General features: G+C 39.5%; 6 protein-coding genes across 7 annotated transcripts; 3 read left to right on the plus strand and 3 right to left on the minus strand.

The window, feature by feature from the left end:
• Positions 1–48: 48 nt before the first annotated feature.
• LOC110847782 (glycine-rich cell wall structural protein) lies at positions 49–1,525 on the plus strand. The gene is made up of 4 exons (XM_022094777.2): positions 49–352; positions 431–650; positions 722–886; positions 981–1,525. The coding sequence occupies exons 1-4, from the start codon at positions 338–340 to the stop codon at positions 1,229–1,231; spliced, it is 651 nt and encodes a 216-aa protein (XP_021950469.1). The 5' UTR covers positions 49–337; the 3' UTR covers positions 1,232–1,525.
• A 216-nt stretch (positions 1,526–1,741) lies between these two features.
• On the plus strand, positions 1,742–4,149 carry LOC110845928 (trypsin-1). Its single transcript, XM_022092485.2, has 9 exons — positions 1,742–2,192; positions 2,329–2,512; positions 2,594–2,722; positions 2,790–2,990; positions 3,064–3,120; positions 3,226–3,247; positions 3,313–3,468; positions 3,552–3,707; positions 3,794–4,149. Exons 1-9 carry the CDS (start codon positions 1,903–1,905, stop codon positions 3,814–3,816), a joined length of 1,218 nt encoding a protein of 405 aa, XP_021948177.1. The 5' UTR covers positions 1,742–1,902; the 3' UTR covers positions 3,817–4,149.
• A 10-nt stretch (positions 4,150–4,159) lies between these two features.
• LOC110845762 lies at positions 4,160–6,945 on the minus strand. Its single transcript, XM_022092261.2, has 3 exons — positions 5,556–6,945; positions 4,319–5,452; positions 4,160–4,244 (listed from the first exon to the last, which is right to left on the minus strand). Exons 1-3 carry the CDS (start codon positions 6,418–6,420, stop codon positions 4,222–4,224), a joined length of 2,022 nt encoding a protein of 673 aa, XP_021947953.1. The 5' UTR covers positions 6,421–6,945; the 3' UTR covers positions 4,160–4,221.
• LOC110845763 lies at positions 6,565–10,371 on the minus strand. Its single transcript, XM_035849562.1, has 2 exons — positions 8,202–10,371; positions 6,565–7,677 (listed from the first exon to the last, which is right to left on the minus strand). Exons 1-2 carry the CDS (start codon positions 10,344–10,346, stop codon positions 6,979–6,981), a joined length of 2,844 nt encoding a protein of 947 aa, XP_035705455.1. The 5' UTR covers positions 10,347–10,371; the 3' UTR covers positions 6,565–6,978.
• Positions 10,372–10,598: 227 nt separating this feature from the next.
• Positions 10,599–16,220, minus strand: LOC118434914. 2 transcript variants are annotated; one of them, XM_035849561.1, is made up of 4 exons: positions 14,920–16,220; positions 14,572–14,652; positions 11,304–14,423; positions 10,599–11,227 (listed from the first exon to the last, which is right to left on the minus strand). In XM_035849561.1, exon 3 carries the CDS (start codon positions 14,379–14,381, stop codon positions 11,304–11,306), a length of 3,078 nt encoding a protein of 1,025 aa, XP_035705454.1. In that variant the 5' UTR covers positions 14,382–14,423; positions 14,572–14,652; positions 14,920–16,220; the 3' UTR covers positions 10,599–11,227. The 2 variants fall into 2 exon arrangements, with proteins under 2 accessions (XP_035705454.1, XP_035705453.1); XM_035849560.1 differs by having other exon boundaries at positions 10,794–14,423.
• Positions 16,221–16,936: 716 nt separating this feature from the next.
• LOC110847596 (dynamin-1-like protein) lies at positions 16,937–20,037 on the plus strand. The gene is made up of 9 exons (XM_022094568.2): positions 16,937–17,198; positions 17,283–17,427; positions 17,496–17,695; positions 17,777–18,232; positions 18,312–18,629; positions 18,697–19,011; positions 19,123–19,349; positions 19,443–19,532; positions 19,617–20,037. Exons 1-7 carry the CDS (start codon positions 17,097–17,099, stop codon positions 19,129–19,131), a joined length of 1,545 nt encoding a protein of 514 aa, XP_021950260.1. The 5' UTR covers positions 16,937–17,096; the 3' UTR covers positions 19,132–19,349; positions 19,443–19,532; positions 19,617–20,037.
• The last annotated feature ends 3 nt before the right edge of the window (positions 20,038–20,040 follow it).

Consider the following 20,040-nt stretch of genomic DNA (forward strand, 5'->3'; position numbering starts at 1 on the left):
AGGACCCGTCCTTGAATGTCAAATACCTAAACTTGAAAATCTCACCTGGCCTTCACCTTCACCTGTAACTTTTACCTCAAGTCTCTTGCATACACCGTCCTTGACTGATTATGAGAAAAATGAACCTGACCCATATTCATGCATGAATCTTGTTATGTCATTCGACCACCATGTCCATGCAGGAAAGTAAAAGCCCGAATATTTGTACCTTTTTACCTTCGTCCAATAAATTCACAAGATTTTTCAAAATGGGCTGCAATATACTCAAAGATTTCTTCAAGGACGGATCAGTGATCAGTGTTCCTCTTAAACATTCACATAAAATCGCAGAATTATCATGTTCTTTAAAACGGTAAGAACGTAACCTCAACTTGAAAGTAGTTTAGAGTTTACAACATTAAATACGTTAAACATTAAAATAATCTTCCAGAAATCGGTGTACCTTCTGCTGGCCATTTTGGAGGCATTGTTTTCGGTGGCGTGGTCCAACGTGATCTATCTCAGGCCGAGGGCCGAGGTACAAAGGCAAGAATTTGATGGAAGCAGTGCATTGTTGGGTGGGTTGGTCGGAGGTGGAATAGGAGGCGCAATAGGAGCTGCCATGGGAAGCGACACGGGAAAGGTCATTGGGGCATTAGGCGGCACACTGGGTGAGACAAGTAACATTAAAATTGGTGGAAATATAGTGAAATGAAATAATTGCTTTGCTGTTATTGTGCAGGAGGTGCTGCTGGAGTTTTGCAGACGGATTCGAGAAATGGGATTGCTGCTTTCGGAGGAGCGGTCGGTGGAAACTTGGGAGCGGGGATTGGTGGGTCCTTGGGGGCAACAGTGGCGGAAGGGACGAGCGCTTTGGTGGGTGGTGGACTTGGGGGTGTCGCTGCAGGTTACGATTATTATTTTTACTCTTTTTTTACTATTCTTGTTTGTAGTATCAGTTTTTAAACTTTCATACGCATGTTGTTTTTGTCAAACTTTAGGATTAGCTGGAATGTCTTTAGCCGGGCCACCGGGAATGGTAGTAGGTGCGTTGGCTGGTGTCGGAGCAGGCGCATTTTTCTCCCAGGTTGTTGTCGGGCCGTTGATGGGAATCATAACGGGAGGGCTGCTGGGAGCGGTGGGAGGAGGTTTGGGGTCGTATTTAGGCGCAGTCGGTTTGGACATGGCTCATGTTGCTCTGCTCAACAATCAACAACAACCCGGACAAATGCCACCAATTCAACCTTACTAACAACATTTGTAATTAATTGTTACCTAATCGCAAATAAAAAGCAAGTAAATAGTCTAAATCTAAACAATGAATTTCTGCAATATCTAAAATATTCCATAAACTGAAAAACATTTAAACCGTTCCATGCAATAAATTTCCCATTCTGTTAAGTCAACAGATCAAGTTTGGAATGGAAGTACTTTAGAGATTGCGTAAATTATAGGAAAAATATTAATTGTGGCTTCAAAAAAAACTGTAACAAGCACCACCATTGAGACGACAGCACAATGAGTGCCGACAATATTTAGTATAAATTAATTCATACGAAATAATAAAAAGCGTCAATCCAATGTCAAATAAAATGCCATAAATACTCGAGTATGACGACGATAAAGAATTGAATGCCACATCTGCCAGTAGTGTGGCGAGCATATAATTGCCTGATTAATACGAATTGCATTCAATAATTCCAGTAAATTCCAACGCCAATAAATTACAGTCAAAGGTGAGCCGTGACTGATAATAATAATAATGCGGTGTTCGACAACAACATGTCTGCGTCGAATTCGCTCATCCCTGAACTCATCAGAGGTCTACTTGTCATCAGGTCGCAGTAATCGAAAGCATTTCTCTATCCGCCGATCCGATCGAAATACGTTGAAATACACCCAAAGGGCCAATAAGAAAAGGGAATGTGGATACCTTTTTTACTTCTGGGTGGCTGGTCACTTTTAGGCATCGCTAATGCCCAGACTGCAGGATGTGACATTTACCACGAGTTCAAGTCCGCCGGACAAAGTGCGACGCTTCAATCTCCAGGATATCCATCATCTTATCCTCCCAATACGGAATGTAGGTACACAATCACCTCCCCCATTGACACCCAGATGACCATTTCCTGCAACGAGTTCAACGTGGAGGCCTCCACCAATTGTGTTTACGACGTTCTATTTCTTTCGCCATCAGGAGACTCGACCTTCAAGTTTGTTTAATCTTGTTCACTAATTATCATTGCATTACACAAATTACACATCAGAAAAGCTGACTAACAAATCTTGTTACTTCGTTTGTTGCTACTGAATATGTATGAATGAAATTATAATTTCCCTTGAAAATAGAGACCAAGAATTTTTCTGCGGTCAAGGATCGTGGACAAGAACTTCATCCGCTAACCGTTTTGCGATTGGTTTTCACTCTGATAGTTCAAACCCCACGTCATCACAGCCCTACAGATTCCAATGTACTATCACCGTGGTGGAGAAAGTCCAACCTAGTTGCAATTGTGGGCAGAGCAATAGTGGGGTTAGCCAAATAAGCACAATACTGATAAAAATTGTTGAAATGTGCAATTTAAAAAGTAACACGTGTATAAATATACGACAGATGTCTCGCATAGTGGGAGGATCTAATAGTGCCATCGGTGAATTTCCTTGGAGGGTTTCTCTCTACTCTGTGAAGTTGGGAGTCTTTTGCGGAGGGACAATCATTTCGAATAACTTTGTCCTTACAGCCGTAATACTTGGACTTCTAAAGGAATATGTAATGCAATATGTATTCGATAAAATTCTCATTTTTCCAGGCACATTGTACCAATTCAGTGGAACCTGGAGACACAATTTATGTAAATGCTGGCGATTACGACCTGAGCAGTTCGACGGATACGCAGAACCAACTTATTCCCGTGGACTATGTGGTCCAAAATACGATGTACAACGACCAAACACAGGATTCAGACATATCGCTTTTGCGACTTCAAACCCCACTTGTCTACAACTCTAATGTCAGTTTTGGTGGTTATATTTGCATGCATACATTTAAGTACCAATGAGATTTTAAGTAATGGATTTGGTCAGGTGGGGCCAGTATGTCTTCCTTGGAACTACATCAACACGGATTTCAATGGCAAACTGGTGAGCTTGTTAGAGCTTGGTGCTGGGAGCAGATATGCAGTCCGGGGCTCATTTACATGTTAAATTAATTAATCGTTAATAAATAAAATAATTTATCATAAAAAGGTGACGGCATCCGGTTGGGGGAGTAAGTAATTGATCAACAGAGTAAGAAAATCATATACAATGTGAAAAATCTGGTGGTTTTTTCAGCTCAGTATTTTGGTGGTGGAATATCTCCAACCCTGAAAAAAGTTGAGATCCCGGTCCTTGAAACACAGCCATGCGCTGATAAATATGCTGGGACCCACATTACCATAACAAACAATATGATCTGCACCTATTACCCTGGTAGAGACACTTGTCAAGGTACATAAAGATGCACTCCATGACTAGCTTAATTATCTTATCGCAGTTAAGATTTTGGTGTATGAAAACTATTTGGTAATCAGGGGACTCTGGAGGCAGCATTGACTACAAGAATACCACTACAGGACGCTGGACTGCGATAGGCGTAACTAGTCAAGGAATCAGTTGTGGTCAAGCAGATCAGCCAGGAGTGTACTCGAAGATTGTTCGCTTTCTAACCTGGATACAGGGAAATACAGGTGACTAAAATGACTTATGTATTTGTCTTTATCACTTTGTTAAGATCGGTTTATGAGCGCATACATTAATTCTGATACAATTACAGGGGAGTCCTTCTGTAAGGCTTAAGTCTCTGGTACTACACGTTTCTAGAAATAGTAAACTCTTTTATGACTGAACACACCAAAATACAAATTCAAATATGTATCCGCTTCCAATTTTCATTTATGTACATATTATTGACCTACCAATAGCAAAATGCATAAATACGTAAATTTTATGTTCTAAATTTTATTCACCAGGTAAAACTGAATGTTTCTACAAATTATAGTTAAATAAATAGAACGACAATGCAAAATTTTAAAGCTTGGAGTTCTAAATGGACCGTAAAGTTTCTTGAAAAATAAGTCCTCAAATAGTCAAACGAACTTAACTAAAATAAATAAATTAGATTTCACAAAGTGAAAAGAAAGACTTATCAACCATATTTATTGAAATACTCAAATGCATAAGCAATTATTTCCCCTTATTCAGTTAGCATTCGGCAGCTTCAGCACCTAGAGGCCAGAAATTGTAAATAAAAAAATATTTAGTAACCACCGTTAAAAGGTTTAAAGTTTGATTTTGTCACCTGGTGGAAGAAGGCTTTTCTTTCCATTCAAGATGATGTTAGCTACATGAGAATATTTCGGAAAGTGAGGATTTCGAATTCTGCAAATGTCTGCGACAAGACTTCCAGGGTCCGATTGAAAAGCGGAAATTGAAATTGGACACCGCTCGAAGTTTCTATTGGCTGGGAGCACGAATCCGTTTTTGGGATGGATAAGGTCTTCGTTAAACCGTTTCTGTAAATAGCCATCTCTTGGGCGAGGAATTATGCCAATCCAATTAGCGAAAGCGTCTTCTTCTTCAGGCGTACCAAAGTACAAAGTCCCTCCACATAAGGACAGGGGAGGCAGCAAGGCATCCCAAGGATCATGTGTGGAATTGGATGACGGCAACGTTAACCGTGGATTATCAATCAGAATGCTTTGATTTGACAAAATCCTCGCGTTGTATTGGTGTAACGTGGCTTTGAACGTATTTCCTTCTTGGAAATGCGATATGAGCTCATTTGCTTCAAACGGACTGATTGCTAAAAGTATGGCCGTGTTGGACGAGTTTCCTCCCAATTTGACAATCCAGTTGACGGGACGAAGAAAGCCTGTGGTTGTGTCCCGTGCAGATTCACGTATCACGGTTTTTTGAAAATCTCCAGTGCAAAACACCCAATCTCCCCAGCACTCAGGTTGTAATTTGTCCTTTACAGTGGTGCAGCTGAAGACCTCAGCAATGTCGAAGTGGTCCAAGTCCTCTACTATTTGCCCTTTGCATAATGTTTGAACCAACGCGTTTGAAACCGTGGGTTCATAAGGGTTCGCTCTTCCTGGTAATTGTCTCTCGCTCTCTTGCTCAATCTCCTTTTCCAATTCCCTTTCTTGTTCTTCGTCTAAGCGTTGAGAAAAGTGAAGTTTGTTCGGAATTATCTTATGAATCCGATCCCTGCACAATTTCTCTATTGCATCGAAATTCGTTTTTAATTGGTGGTCAGTATCAGCGGGTGATGATATTTTAGTGAGGTCAGACTTGGCCGCTTTGAACCACATTGGAAAAATTTCGATGAACGGGGATTCGTTTCTGGCATGACAATATGTGTCGATTAAGCTCACTATTTCAGCCTCTGAACACTGTTCTCCAAGTTGGCGGAACTTGGTCTCTTCTTCGCCTACACACATAAAAAAAGACAAGTAATCAGGATGTACATACGAGACTTGAAACAAGAACGTAACAGACTGATTTTTTTTAGAATAACGACAATATTTAATTACCTGAAAATCCTGTAAAGATAAATTCTGCACCTCGTTTTTTGCAATAATTCACTGCAGAATTAGTCCAATAGATCATTCCGTCCTCCTCAAATTTCTTGCTGTTGCTTTGAACCCAGTTCAGAACCTCTTGTCCTCCAATGTTCTCAGACTCGGAAAGAGACTTGATTTTGCTATGGACTTCATTCGATGCCCAAAATGTTACAAAATGGCCACGCCCCAACATTCTCATTCTCATGCAAGCTTGCACCATTTTGTCTCTCGTCAGTCCACTTCCAATCGTAACGGCTGCTCGAAATCCTTGAGGTAATTTTAAATCTGTTCCTCGTGTGTGTTCGTCATCCAAGTAAATTCCACAGACGTCGAGTCTTTCTCGGAATGGAGAGAGTTCAAAAGGACAATCATTTCCATCTTTATTCTTCACGGTGAGAACGTTTTTCATGTTGAAAAATACGACTGCTTCGAGAGCGGGGTCAATTTCGAGCCACGCAAATGCAACTTGATCATTATTCAGTTGCAGCATGAGAGCCCCACAATCCAGCAGAACTTTTATTCCAGAGTCTCGTAGTTGTTCCAAGATATGTTTGGATGTAATCTTTTTGTCGCTTGGAAAATGTCTGTAAAGCATTTCGGGCCTTGTGAGAATTGTTTCTAGCTCTCGATTTGTATTCTCCAACTGAGGAAGATCGTTTTGGGAAATTAAGGCTGGGAGTAAATTTTGTGAGTCATTTGTGCCCGAAAATCCTGTTGTCAATCGTTTCTTATTTTCAGACACTAGGTCCCACGAAGTGCAAGTCATTTTCCCCTCAAACTGCTTTGATTCTTTGGGATAGACAAATTTTGCCAACCAGAAATCAATGACTGCCATTGATTTTTTCAGAATTGGGAAGAGATGTTTAGTTCGTTGTTCATGGTCTTCCAAGTTTATTCCATTATAATTTTGGACCGAGGCGTGGATTTTGTTGGGAGGAACGTGCTGTATCGCTCATATTCTGATGTAGGATTAATATGGAATTTGGATTTTAGGTAGTCGAAACATTCCATTAATTGAGAATCAGAGAGGCCGGAGTAGTAGTAACTAATTTGTGTCAGAATTATGGCCATGTCTGGATGGCCAAACTCGGTCCTTTCACTTGCTACATCTTTCGCTTTAAATGGAACGGCGAGTTTTCGATGACCTTTCGGATTGACGCCATAGTTTACTCTCCAGCGTTTTTGCAGAGCAGATTCGAGAACCCCAAATCGTAGATAACCAGCCAAAATTAAAAGTATTGCCTGCTTCTCGGTATCTTTAACGCATGGAAAGCTCATAACACGTTGAATATCCTTAATTGTTATTCTATTGTCGGTCAGAAAGGCTTTAATGAGCGGTTTTTCATGAGGCTGAAGCTCTGCAAATCCAATTACATTTCCATTTATGAAGTCATTAGCCAATCAATTCTGGATACACGTCAGATCTCAGTAGACAAAATGGAAATATGGATGAGTTGGCAATATCTTCCTCAAAATACTCGATAGCTGAATTGCCAAACTCATTAAAAAGACTGAGGATAATTTTGGGGAGGCGTTTAAGTAGATTCTGAATAACTTCCCAGCGGAGATTACCACCGCCAATTGTAACTTGACTGCCCACGGTATAAATTAGCTGATATTTGACTGACAGAATATCGTCAGATTCATCAAGGATATCTCGCGAATTGGTGTCCAATAATTTTTGCAGGTCTACTATAGCGGAAGCCAATTGGGTGTTACCTTTTCTTGCAAATTCGTAGCCCTTTAGCTGAAACGAGAGGCGGTATTCGGGTAGAGTGACGACGACCCCTTGCTGTTGCATGCACTCAACGTAAGCAGATTTGATAGCAGCTGTGAGGCTGAGGTCAAAATCAACATCTCGGCGACATGGAACTACGTATATTCTTCTATTTAGGAGTCCACCCAGCGTGTGTCTTAAGGAATTTACATTGGTCTCAAAAATGGACTTGATGACAGTCACGCGACAGATTTGTTGACCATTTGCAATGGAAGCTGCCAACATGGGGACGATGAGTGACGTTTTCCCCTCACCCATATTCAACTGCAGGACGCTGTTCGAAGCGGTCGAAGGATTCAACATTTGTCTTGCAACCTGTAGAAAAGCGTGTTTATTTAGTATTTTACAATTATTTCACCTCAACTCAACGCTTACATATAATCATGGTTTATCGCATGAGTATAAATTTTACGTGATTATTATGCTCCACAATAAGCATACTATACATTCTTAATTCTTTTTAGACATATACCAATAAAAAGATTAATGCATTACAATTTTAAAAATTTCCAAAAAAAGTGATGCTATTTAAGCTAATAACATTACGAGCCAATTATTATGGCCAGTGATTTGCACTGTCTTTGACGCATAGTAAAAAGATCAAATTACTTTTGTCAGAAATTTCTAAAACCGTCAAAAAATGTATTTTTAAAATAACTTTACGAAGTATATTTGGTCAAGAATGATTCAAGGATCAGACTGAGCTGCAGTGTAAAATTGTTTAATATTACTTATTCTTATAATATTTAGGAACTGTGATCAGTTATTCTTTGGCATTTTCCACACGTACATTTTACGTTCAGAATGTTGGAAAAATTGAGAAAAGCAACATAACGAACCTTCACTTGAATTGGCCTTATGGTCATGTTCAGCTCCAACTCGAGTAATAGCCATTCTGAGTTTTTCCGAGGACACCATGATTTGAGACCTTTGGTTTCTTCCTCCCTTTGCAGAGAAACTTCCATGGATGGACCTGCCTTCATAAAGTTGACGCATCGTATCATCTTCTGCTCAAGGGTCCAATAAACGCACAAAGCTCCCACCATATCCTGAATCTTCTGCAGTTTCACTCCCCAAGATTTTTCGGTTGAGGGAGGAACATTTTTCCACAAAAGTATTGGGAGAATAGTAGAAGGAACAAGTCGTGGGAAAAGTCCAGCAGCAATAAGCGAGTCGATGCCGAATAATGAGCTGCTCAATACAGTTCCAAGTTTTTTCCATATCGATCTTGACTGAATTTTGATAACTTGGAGCTGCTTAGAAAAATCTTTGGTTGACGTAAAATGCTTGGCACTGTAGTCCATGGAGTCCGAGCCCACTTGGTCATAGATTAATGCTTCCATTTTGGTATCCAGTTGGAGCAAAATTGAAGATCGATTGATTATCGAAGCTAAATCCAAGGTATCAGGGCGAAAAGGAGGCATTTCGGTCACGTTGGAAAGTTTCGCAAACCTTGAGAATATCAATTGGTTTTGAACTGGGTTGTTTTGAATTGTTGATTGCATTATAGTTTCAAATTTCTCAAGAAATTCATCCAATTTTGAATTGTTATACCATTTCTTGATTAGGAGATTTATTTCATCCTCGGCGACACCAAGGTTTACTTTAGATCCGTATGACCTTTGTATGCTTATGCTACTTGTGTGCCGAGGTATCCACTGGGCTTCTACATCCAACGAAATTCTAGAAATTTCAGATGATAGTTCGTTTTCATAAGTTTTCTCAGCCTCTTGTTTTTCCCTGTATGTGGTATATCCATGTCCTTGAAAAGCAATCGGATTTCCTTCCAGAATCTTTGTTACTTCTGTAATAGAAAACTTGCTGCTTGGATTTTCATACGATTCGATTGCTGGGGGCTGAAGCACTTGAAAACTTTCGAAATGCACAGCAATATGTTGCAAAATTCTGATGTGTTCCATATCAGCGCCAACAAATACCAGAGATGTAAGAATCACAGACCACCATGGTCGCAATACTTCATTTTGCCCTACTAAAATTGCTAGTTGATAGAGATCCATCCAGGAATTGCGTAAATCATCAAATTGTGCCAGGCATTTGACAAAATTTGGGATCTCAAAACTTCCATTTCTATTCTTAGGCATGGCCCAGACATACCCCGTCAATTTTTCGCCGTAAATTAATAGCTCTCGTGGTAGCTTGACCGAAGAGCCAACGTAAGAATGCCAATGTTGGCAGAGATAACTTAGCTCCCTTACATTTGCACTGACGAAGTCCTTGTTATCCAGCAGGGTTCGTCGTTCGTAAGTCACTGGGGATGGAGGGCTGGAGAGCGTATGAATGTGAAGAACAGAATTATCCAGCGGATATTGTCTCCAATAATGCCGATAAGTGAGAAATGGGTCAGTGGTAATGTCCCTGGTAATTTTTCCACCCTCTGAAAAGAGCTGTGTCAATTTTTGAGAGTCTTCAATCAAACGGTCAACAATGATGGAAAATCCCTCGTGTGCACAAGTTGACGGCAGACCAGGTGGCCAAGTGATTTTCTGTTGACATTTTAAATGCGTGGGATAATATCCTCTAATCGGAGACAATTCAGATATCATTTTGAGAATAGCGTAGCATTCTTCGTCGTAAGGTTGGCACGACCATACTCGAGCGGATTCGAGTATTTGGAACGCCATTTCAGTTCCTGTCACACCGGTGAAGGGATCAGTGAGTGGGGAGGACGTTGTACCGTGAAGAGCCGCAAGATACAACCACGAGGATTGACTCGCCACACCTTGCAGCATCTTTTTGTAGTGGTCCATTGTGTAAACAAAGAACGCTGGACTTCGCAAGTTGCCAAGGTCGACTGTGACCATTTGATGGAGTGTAGTGCAATCTGAGACGGTTAAATATCCGTGAGGAATGACTACCTTTCTTGCAGGTTCGATACCATCGGCTTTATTTTCCGACTCGACGAGCACCAATTTATTCGAAAGTCCCACAAGAGTTCCAATATCTTGGTCCATATCAATATGCATTCCAGGAAATTCTCGAGAAAACAACTTGTCCTCATTTCCCAGGAAAAATTGTAGTTCTAATTGTGTCAACTCGACCTCAATTAAATCATTTTCTGTTATCCAAGCGTGAATATTGGTAGTAGGCTCAATCCTCTGCAAATCGGTACACAAATTGCTGAAAACGCCGCAATGTATCGAGATGAATTATCTAGACGTAAGAATTTCACGAACACAAGCGGTGTCGAGATTCCATTCGTATTTAACATCTGCAAAGTTTGGCATGTCAAAATGAATAGGACGGAAGTTGACAATGTTTGTTTCCGAGTTCCACCAGTGGGTAAAATTTTGGCTGAATGAGGATGGAAAATCATTTTCCAGTAACGAATGTGAGAGTAGCTCCGTGGTCTGAAACTTGCCATTGTTGTTCGACAGCTCCTTGATTATCAAATTTTGATTTTGCATATAAAATTGATAAGTGCAGTTTTCGTAAGTCGTAGTGGTCGACAAGACAACAGTTCCCATGTTCATATTTGGTTGTACGGTAAACTCTGCTTTTTGGAAGACACGTTGATAAATTGGGCTTCGCACAATATTTTCCGGGAGACGACTGACAGGGAGTCCGTCGACAAGAAATCTTCCAAATATTACGTCCAAAAAGATATGATGCACTGTTCCATCCGGCTGAACTGCTTTGGAGCATTGGTAGATCTGGGGATTTTGACACTTTGACCATCTACTGGGAAATGATGGCGAAACTTTCCAATTGAGACGTGAAAGTGCTCCAAATGCGTCATCTTTATTGTTAATTCCATTTATTGCTGATTCTAAGGATAACCCGATGTTGATTGAGAGGCGTAAAAGAGATCGTTGAAGTGGTGTGATGCCAAGGACTTTCACTCGACCTTCAAAGTTCCAATAAACTTCGTTGTAAAGCAAGATTATTCGACACTTTATCAGTCTATAAGGGAGAAGCGTTACCTAGATACTTAATGTCAAGCAATCGTGGTTGTAAAGGGTTGACATCGCAATGAGCCAGTGGAGAAGGTCATCCGACGTTGTCATGACTAGATCCACGTGTTCTGGGCTCACGTAGAAGGTCAATGTTGCTGCAAGAGCAGATAAAACCAATTTCATCTTCAAAGTATTTTTTTCCGATTCAGGGGCAGCGTAGGCTTTTGCAAGTAATCCTTGAAGCTTAGAAATCCAACTGCAAGCAATTTTCCTACATTTTCTTAGAAAACTGGCGACGTTTTGCTTAAGATTAAATTTGTAATCTATGGTTCCAATTTCAAGGAGGCGGCCCGCAATTGCTACAAGGCTGCAAAGTGTGTATGGATCACTCCATTTCTTTTCATTCGAATCTATCTTGTCCTCCAATATTTGTAATATTTCTGTGGCGAAGATAGTGTCCGAGAGACCTTGATGAGCTTCTCTCACTATCCCATCTGAAGAAGTGGACTTGCCGTATTGGAACTGAGATTGACATATTAACATGAAAACTTCTTCTGCTTTCCAGGACAGGCTATCGTTTGTTAAAGCAAGCACAATATTTCTGTACTGAAGTCGGTGACCAGAACGAAGTGACCCAAACTGGACAAATTCCGTAATGGACAAATTAGGTGGGCATTCGCACTGTCTGGCTAAAACTTCATTTGTGTTATGACTTGTCCAATTGACGGCCCATTGCATTCCTTTATAATTTGAGTTATCATCCGAAATGAGAAACGTGCATCGAGTGTCAAAGTCAGACTTTGATCCTAATCTCGAATTCCCATGATACTTATGGTTGAGTCCATTTTTTAGGATGAAATGCTCGTTTGATCTGGTCACTGGAATGTTTTTGTTGTAATGGGCCGAAGCTGAAGTCTTTGTTGTGCTACTCAATTTGAAGTTAGTCTCTGTATCATTGTTGTATTGACTTACAAATGCTGAGGAGACCCAGGTTCCTACAATTCCCTTCAAATGCAACCAAGGCTGGTTTAAAATATCCACTTTGAAGAAGTAAAGCACATCTCGTAAAATTGCTACTTCGTTCGGAATTTTCAGTTCAAAGACAACAGCGTATTGTAGAGTTTGAGAGCAAGGAAGTCGTTTTTCATATGGACCGACTGAAATCAGCTTGTATTTCAACTGTTCTTCAAGGGAGCATTTCTTGCACCCTCCCGAGTGAACGTCTCGTTCCTGATAAGAGTCGTAGTTATATTCGTGTTGTAGCCTCGCAATCTGGGTTTCAAGATTTGTGCATTCTTCACGGACTTGAGCGAGTTGGGCATATTTGCTGGAAGTTTCTTCTTCAATCATTTTCAAAATTTCCTGACGCAAGTTTTCCATTGGCTCCGACTGTTCTGCGAATCTTACAGCAAACGACTTTTCCGAAAGGACATCTTCTTCTATCAAGGACGGGAACTCTGTAGCATTTCCAGAATTTCTATTCGAAAAGTACATAAACAAGTCGTGTGCGATTTGCATGTCGCACAATCTAGGAAGGACGAGTCTGTCCATGAAATGCAGATCAACTCCAGAATTATGCTTGGCGTAAGTGGGATATTCTGTTGAGGCAATTTTATCGAGTACCTGGATGCATTTAAGGACGGTTAATACGAGTCTACTGTTTCCAATCGGGTCATTCCGGTAATGTTCCATCGCTTTTCTTGAATATTCGTAGGCAAGTGACTGAATTCGTGAAGAGTAATTCTCACTGCTAAAAAATGTCTCCAAGTGCAGTCTAATCCAGTTCTCAATTTCCCAGAGTTCGAAATCTGCTTCATGCCATTTCGAGGAATTGTTGACCGATGGGAATGTTTTTGAAAAAAGTCGGTCGGGGCAGTCCGGAATCGGAAGTTGAATAGTGCTCTCATTCATGTTATTTGTTATCTGTCTCATTTGAGTTTCCTGTGTCAAGGTTGGACAAATTTGCTTCAACATTACTGCCCTACTATTCTTAGTTGAAACCATGCTATGATGTTGTGTTTGTGAATTGAGTTTGATCGAAGTGATTAGCCATTGTTCTCTTAAGGCTTGGTTTACTTGGTTTAACACAGAAGTAACCCTCTTCTCAATCCAAAGTAAAGCGTCATCCACTAATCTTCCCTGCGTGCAATTTATGGAGTTGAGCTTGATCAGTCGCCGTGAAATTTTTCTCATCATCTGAACCTTCTTATCAGTCCCATGGGAGGAATATTTCTCGATGGTGAGATTTTCATGAAAATGTTCTAATGCTTTCGTCATTGCAAGAAGCATGACACATTTGAAAACAAAAATTCCATATTCCAACCCTAATTCTTTGATGAGGCTGAGCTGCAGAACTACTTTAACAGTAGTCCATAGCCCACTTCGTCTGAATGGAACGCCAACATTATTTCCCAAAACAACGTCATCGCGAATCTTCTTACGGATTTGGGGAAAGTCATGATATGTTTCTGAATTCTCGTTACACAAGAGGTGCGTAAGCCAGTCCGTGACGAACATTGGGTCAACGACATCGCGCGTTTCTTCAACCTTCTTCCCTGCTTTAGTCGCTTTTTCTTGCGCAATTGAGAACGTTGTTGTCATCAAAAGTTCTAATGTAGTTCCAAATTCTTGAGAATGAAGGATTTCCGATTTGTTTATTCTGATGGATTGTTCGGGGAAGGTAACAAGCAAGTCCCCATTTTGAGACATTACGAATTCAGACTTGCACGAGGTCTGGAAGCTGGACAGAACTAGAACGGGCGTCGTGGCGTCCGTTTTCTCCGAGGACAATATAATTCCTGCATTCTGACAGTGCAGATAAAACGGAATCAAATCTCCGTCTTTGATATTTCTGACGGAGACAGAAATCCTTTCAGCCAACGGAGACTCGAAGATGTCTTCAAATTGCGTCCAATTTTTAAAAGTTTCACGAGTCCTTGGAATTTGGAACTGTGTGGTGCATGCTCGAAGGGTTGACCGCATGAGACGAAGAATGTTTCGATGTACAGAGTTATTTGCAGTGTCCACGCCAGGGAGTTTCTTCAGAAAGAAGATGTGCGTTATTTCGTCCTCCCCCAAGCCCTCCGATTCCATCAATGACCCCATTTCACTTGCGAGGTAGGTATGTTGCAGGCGTGTCAACGAGTGCTGCGAGTGAAATAAATTTTTGAATAGTTACCGATAATGCGTATGTATATTAGAGGGTGTTCCGAAAGTAGTGCAACTTCCGGAACACCCTCTATGTAGGTGTGCTCTATTATCGAGTGGTTTGTTTGCGTAATAAACAACAACGTACCTGGAAATGTAGATATCTTTCAGAGACAGTTCAGTTTGAATAATGTTCAGTTGTTACGCGTAAAAATGCACGTCCTTTGACCTACGACAATAATAAGTTCATTAGTTATCAAAGTGACACTCGAATGAATTGTGAAGTTCTCTTCGAGTCTTATCATGCAATGTTCCGTACGACACGCAACACAGACTGAAAATACTTATCTAAAAAGCTACGATATTAGGCTTAACGAGGCCACGAATTTTATGATCACAAAGAGTGCCGGGTCAGCTCTTAAGATGGCTGAGGCTGATACCAAAATTTGCTAGCTGCAGAGTCAGTAACTGAAATGACTAAAATAACAAGACTTACAAGAATTAGAAAAGGCTCCTTCGACCTGGCCACTCAACGAACACTTTCCTCCTGACCAGTGACCGAAAGGGCTCCGACTTCACTTATTGGTTATCAACGAACGAAAATAGTGTAAAATGCTAAAATGAACAATTTTAGCACAATCCTATGCAACAAGTTATATAATCAGCATGTGCTATAGCTAGATTGGTCCTATACTAAGGAGTAGTGCAGAGGCAGACACCGGTGCCGGTCTGTCTTCTCCATCGAAGTTCTTGGTTTATGTCATACGAATGATGACATGATGCACATATAAGTAATTTATGTAAATAGGTAAAACTTCTTCACACAATGATCACTTCAAACCACAGAATTAGAGGAGTATTGTATACAATATATTATCGATATATTATCGCTTCCCACATTCAAACGTGTCACTGATTTAGAGAGTGCTTTTATGTATCAGCGACTCGTCGTAAAGAAAATTTGTTGGTGCTTTTATTCTCTAGTCACAATCTGTAATCCGTCAACAAGTTATAATCGGCATGCTCTATAGCTCATGTGCCAATATTTAAGCCTGGTCTTAAGATATGTTGAAAGTAAAAACTTACGTTTGAAACTTTAAATTGTCGAATTTTAGGAATTTATTGGTTTTTCAACTTTTTTAAGAGGATGAAGTAGTCCAGCCACCAAAATTAGGACCAAGCACTTCTCCCAGTAGGCAGTCTTTTCTCTCTTTGTTTTTCTCCTTGTTCCCGACAACCCACTGCCGAGTATCAGTCCGCCGTATTAATGCAAATGAATTACAGAGAAACGTTCCTGGTTCTTATTATACGAATGATAATATGATGCACGGATAAAGTAGTGTAGATAAAACTTCTCCACACAATGATCACTTCACACATTCGAACGTGTCACTACTGATATGCAAAGAGTGCTATTATGTTAACGACCCGTAAAGAACATGGATCGTCGTGCTTTTATTCTCTAGTCACAATCTGTAATCCTCGGTGAGGTTGTATAATAGTTAATAAAATGTAATATTTAGTTTGTATATGTATTACTATAGGTTAAAGTCGCATTTGCAATTTGAGGTAAAACGTTGACTCGATCTCGTCTTCGGTTTCGTACATCAGCAGAATTCTACAATGTCGTTGTGGCACGCATTCATCCAGGGTCACAATTGTCGGTCAAATTATAAAAGAAGGAATGCACGTCTGCCTACAATAAAGGACTGATAGTAAAGAAAGGGACAATTAAAAATATTATAGAGCGAATAAAATATGAAATGATGATGTGTATTGTCATCACTAATTGTTACACTTATTCATACATATTCGAAGTATAAAATAAATAAAATAAAATGCTCCAATAAAAACACTTTCCTCACCAGCACGTCAGACTTTTGATAACTTCTTCCTCATAGCATCGTTTATGTATTCGTCATTGGACAAAATCAGAGTCATTCAAATGTGTAATGTACATGCTTCAAATAAATATTTCAAGTTGCATAAATACCATGTTTAAAATATGTAACATTAATCATTTCAATATACATTTGAGGAGGTTTCGTCGGAATACATGGGTGTGGTTTCTAAAAGCAATTTATTCAAGCTTTCGATGCTGAACTTGCATCATCATCAGGACATCAGGACTTTTAAGAATTTTTTACATTTACGTTGTTGCTCGCGGCACATTGTTTTCATTTTGCATAACAGAAATATCGTTTTTAAAAAGTGCAGGAAATGTAACCATACATAGATTTAACTCATCCTTAGGCCGATAAAACACGCACAGAGAAATTATATTATTTTAATAATACTTGCTATCTTTTTTTGCAAACAAAAAATTGGACGTAAGGAATTCGGCTCAAGTTTTGCAAATGATGCGAGATCGGTTCCGATTTCATTCAAATTGAGTGAACGGAAGATATGCAAAAATATGGTGGTGGTGATAAATAAAGGAACGTTCTGTGTGTATGTAAATGCGGAGTTTGAAGCAAGTCAGTTAGACTGGAACTACTGTCGGCTTTATTCAGTGGCACAAAGCTAACCAGCATTATTCCGCGATTCTACATGGCACAGAATATATTTTTCTGTTCATTCCGATTTTAGCTTTCACGTCCAACACTTCAGTCAACATTTTAAGCAACAATTATAGTCCATTAGACAAGAGAAGATAATCAGTTATCTTCGAAAATGGAAGATTTAATTCCTCTCATCAATAAACTTCAGTCGGTCTTCAAAACGACGGGTATGGAAGAAATCAAACTTCCACAGATCGTCGTGGTTGGTGCCCAGGTAAGCAAACTCTCGTCTGAGACTCTTATCGTAAATGCAGATTTCATTCCTTATTTTTTTTTTTTTTTACTAATATATGTACAGAGTTCGGGTAAAAGTTCCGTTCTCGAAAGTCTGGTAAAGAAGTCCTTCCTTCCTCGAGGGACCGGAATTGTAACGCGATGCCCCATTATCCTGCAATTGAACCAGATCAAGGAAGCTTCTAAGAAAGGGAAACATGATTCTAAAGGTTGTCCTAAACATCGAGTTCATGATTTACTTACTTAAATACAAATTTGCATGACTTAATAATTTCAGGTCCTGATGAATGGTGTAGATTTTCCAAAACTCCAGAAAAAACTTATACCGACTTTGATGAAGTCCGTCATGCGATTGAAGATCTTCAAGTCGAAATGGCCGGTGACAAGAAGGGAATTTCTATGGAGCCAATCATCCTCGAGGTCTTCTTTCCTAATGTTATTGATCTGACCGTCGTGAATTTGCCAGGAATTGTCAAGGTTTGATTAGCGCATTCGTGATATGAAGCACTAATATGTGGACAAGATATTTTATGCAATAATTAATTGTAAATTTAATAGATTGCTCTTGATGGACAACCCTGGGACATTGAAGAACAGGTCCACAACCTGATTACAAACTACATCAATAACGAGTCGGCCATCATTCTGGCCGTCTCGGCTGCTAATGCTGACATTGCGACGTCCGAAAGCATAAAAATTGCAAATAAGGTCGACCCAAATGGAAACAGGACAATTGCAGTCGTAACAAAGCTCGACCTTATGGACAAGGGGACAGATGCCGCAAATGTGCTGACCGGTGAGATTATCAAGGTCAAGTTGGGAATCATTGGCGTTATTAATCGATCACAACAAGACATCAACAATAATACGAGCATGGAAGAAGCATTGCGGAAAGAGGAGGAAATTTTGCGAAAGACGTACCCTCAAATTCATGGAATTGGATCTCCATATTTAGCCAAACGACTCAACCAAATTCTGACCGATCATATTCATCAGAATCTGCCTGCGTTGATTGTAATTTACATCTATGGAATTGGACATTAGTCTAATTTAACCTTTACAGTAAAATAACCTTACGTAATTATTTTTGTAGAGACGAATTGCCCAATTATCGGAGAAATGCGAAAGTGATCTGCACTGTTTGGGACGAGAGATATCCACGGATGCAAAAGATTGCTCATGGCTAATAATGGAAACAACGTTGCAATTTGTGAAAAATTTTCGAGAAATTGTTCACTTTCGACCAATTGATGTTCTGGATGACGAAGCAGATTTATTTGCCGTCAGTGTTAATGGATCGTTCAAGAAACTGAGAGAAGAAATTGTAACGGACGAAAAGAGTATTGACACTTTGCAAATCATGAAGGCGTTAAAGAACACGCAAAATTTTGAAGGATTTGCGTCAATCGAGGTACACATTTCATTACATAAATATAATAATTTTGTACCTACTGATCATTTGTTGGTATTTATTTCAGCAAGTATTTAAAACAATTGTGAAGAAGCAAATCATGTTGATGGCGTCTCCAGCAATCCATTGTGCTCAAGAAGTTCATGATTTACTGTCTCTAACCGCAAACAAGTGTTTTGAGGATCCACGACTTAAATATCTAAACAGGATGATAAAAGGCGTGGTCGATGACTTGTTGGATGACCAATTAAAACATACCATCACCGGCATTAATGAGTACATAAAGCTCCAAACGGGAATGATTTTTTCGTCGGACGAAGTTTTTGTTCGCTTGCTGACGGAAGTCCTGACCCAAAGAAAGATGAATTGGAAATCGCTGCTGGTAATCTAGAATAAGCCAGTTCTTACATAACATAATTTTGTCATTTCATGGGACCGTTGTAGATACATAATACGTAAATGCTGTAATTGTTATTAAATTACCTAATTTCAGATGGCTTAATCAACAAAGCTCTGAATTCATCTGCTTCGATCGTAACCGCTTTTCCTTTGATTACCGAACACAGCGTAACGCAATTAAATGATCACCGCGTTCTGTATGTTCACAAGCTGATCATGAAGTATCTGGAGGTTGTGAAACGAGAACTCTCTGATTATGTCCCAAAGTATTTGATGTTTCAATTGGCTGATCAAACGATCAATAAAATTTCAGAAGCTATTGTAAGTTGCAACTATTTGTATTTATGTATTTGTACATGAATTCACTGGTTTCATATAAACACGTGTTTCAATATTATGCAATTTTTGTTCCAGAAAATGGCTACAATCGGTAAAGAAAGTCATTTGGTATCAGAGCCGGAGGAAATTCAACTTCAGAGGAAGCATAAACAGGAATTACTGAAGGTAATGAACACAAATTACTCCACATTGCAAAATTATGCTGCACGTAGTTTATAAATGTTTAACTCTGAAACATTTGATATCCAGAATCTCTGAGATGCTGCAAAAATCATCCGGGATATCAAATAGCGTTCGAGTCCTCATGAAACGTACACGTTTGAAAGCACTCATCAAGTGCAATAATTTGAAGCATTTAGATAATTTCATACAGTTTCTTATGATACTCGTTCTTCTTAATTGTCGATTTTAGTCTGTCCTTTACGTGGCATTAATTTTTTTAATACATGACATTTATACCATTTTTTGAATTTTTGAATCTCATTTACACGAGCTCTTTTGCAGAACTTGTTACTTATCTCACATAATAAATTTCATACATGTCCAAAATCGGTTTAGAGGCTTAACCTTAACCAACACTTGTACACTAAACTGATAAACTATATTTCTGATAAACATAAAACTTGAATAAAATAAACTTACTGATAATTGTCAAATGTAATGCATAATGTAC

This window comes from Folsomia candida, unplaced genomic scaffold, assembly GCF_002217175.1.
Source record: "Folsomia candida strain VU population unplaced genomic scaffold, ASM221717v1 Fcan01_Sc003, whole genome shotgun sequence".
Classification (NCBI taxonomy): Eukaryota; Metazoa; Arthropoda; class Collembola; order Entomobryomorpha; family Isotomidae; genus Folsomia; species Folsomia candida.

Coding starts and splice junctions, on each gene's coding strand:
- LOC110847782 (XM_022094777.2), top strand. Junction 651..721: donor GGCATTAGGCGGCACACTGG/GTGAGACAAGTA, acceptor GTTATTGTGCAG/GAGGTGCTGCTGGAGTTTTG. Junction 887..980: donor ACTTGGGGGTGTCGCTGCAG/GTTACGATTATT, acceptor GTCAAACTTTAG/GATTAGCTGGAATGTCTTTA.
- LOC110845928 (XM_022092485.2), top strand. CDS start 1,903: ATGTGGATACCTTTTTTACTTCTGGGTGGCTGGTCACTTTTAGGCATC. Junction 2,513..2,593: donor GTGGGCAGAGCAATAGTGGG/GTTAGCCAAATA, acceptor AATATACGACAG/ATGTCTCGCATAGTGGGAGG. Junction 3,708..3,793: donor CTGGATACAGGGAAATACAG/GTGACTAAAATG, acceptor ATACAATTACAG/GGGAGTCCTTCTGTAAGGCT.
- LOC110845762 (XM_022092261.2), bottom strand. CDS start 6,420: ATGGCAGTCATTGATTTCTGGTTGGCAAAATTTGTCTATCCCAAAGAA. Junction 5,453..5,555: donor TATCTTTACAGGATTTTCAG/GTAATTAAATAT, acceptor TTATGTGTGTAG/GCGAAGAAGAGACCAAGTTC. Junction 4,245..4,318: donor GAAAAGCCTTCTTCCACCAG/GTGACAAAATCA, acceptor TCTGGCCTCTAG/GTGCTGAAGCTGCCGAATGC.
- LOC110845763 (XM_035849562.1), bottom strand. CDS start 10,346: ATGCATATTGATATGGACCAAGATATTGGAACTCTTGTGGGACTTTCG. Junction 7,678..8,201: donor TAAGGCCAATTCAAGTGAAG/GTTCGTTATGTT, acceptor GCTTTTCTACAG/GTTGCAAGACAAATGTTGAA.
- LOC118434914 (XM_035849561.1), bottom strand. CDS start 14,381: ATGGGGTCATTGATGGAATCGGAGGGCTTGGGGGAGGACGAAATAACG.
- LOC110847596 (XM_022094568.2), top strand. CDS start 17,097: ATGGAAGATTTAATTCCTCTCATCAATAAACTTCAGTCGGTCTTCAAA. Junction 17,428..17,495: donor AGGGAAACATGATTCTAAAG/GTTGTCCTAAAC, acceptor TAATAATTTCAG/GTCCTGATGAATGGTGTAGA. Junction 17,696..17,776: donor ATTTGCCAGGAATTGTCAAG/GTTTGATTAGCG, acceptor TAAATTTAATAG/ATTGCTCTTGATGGACAACC.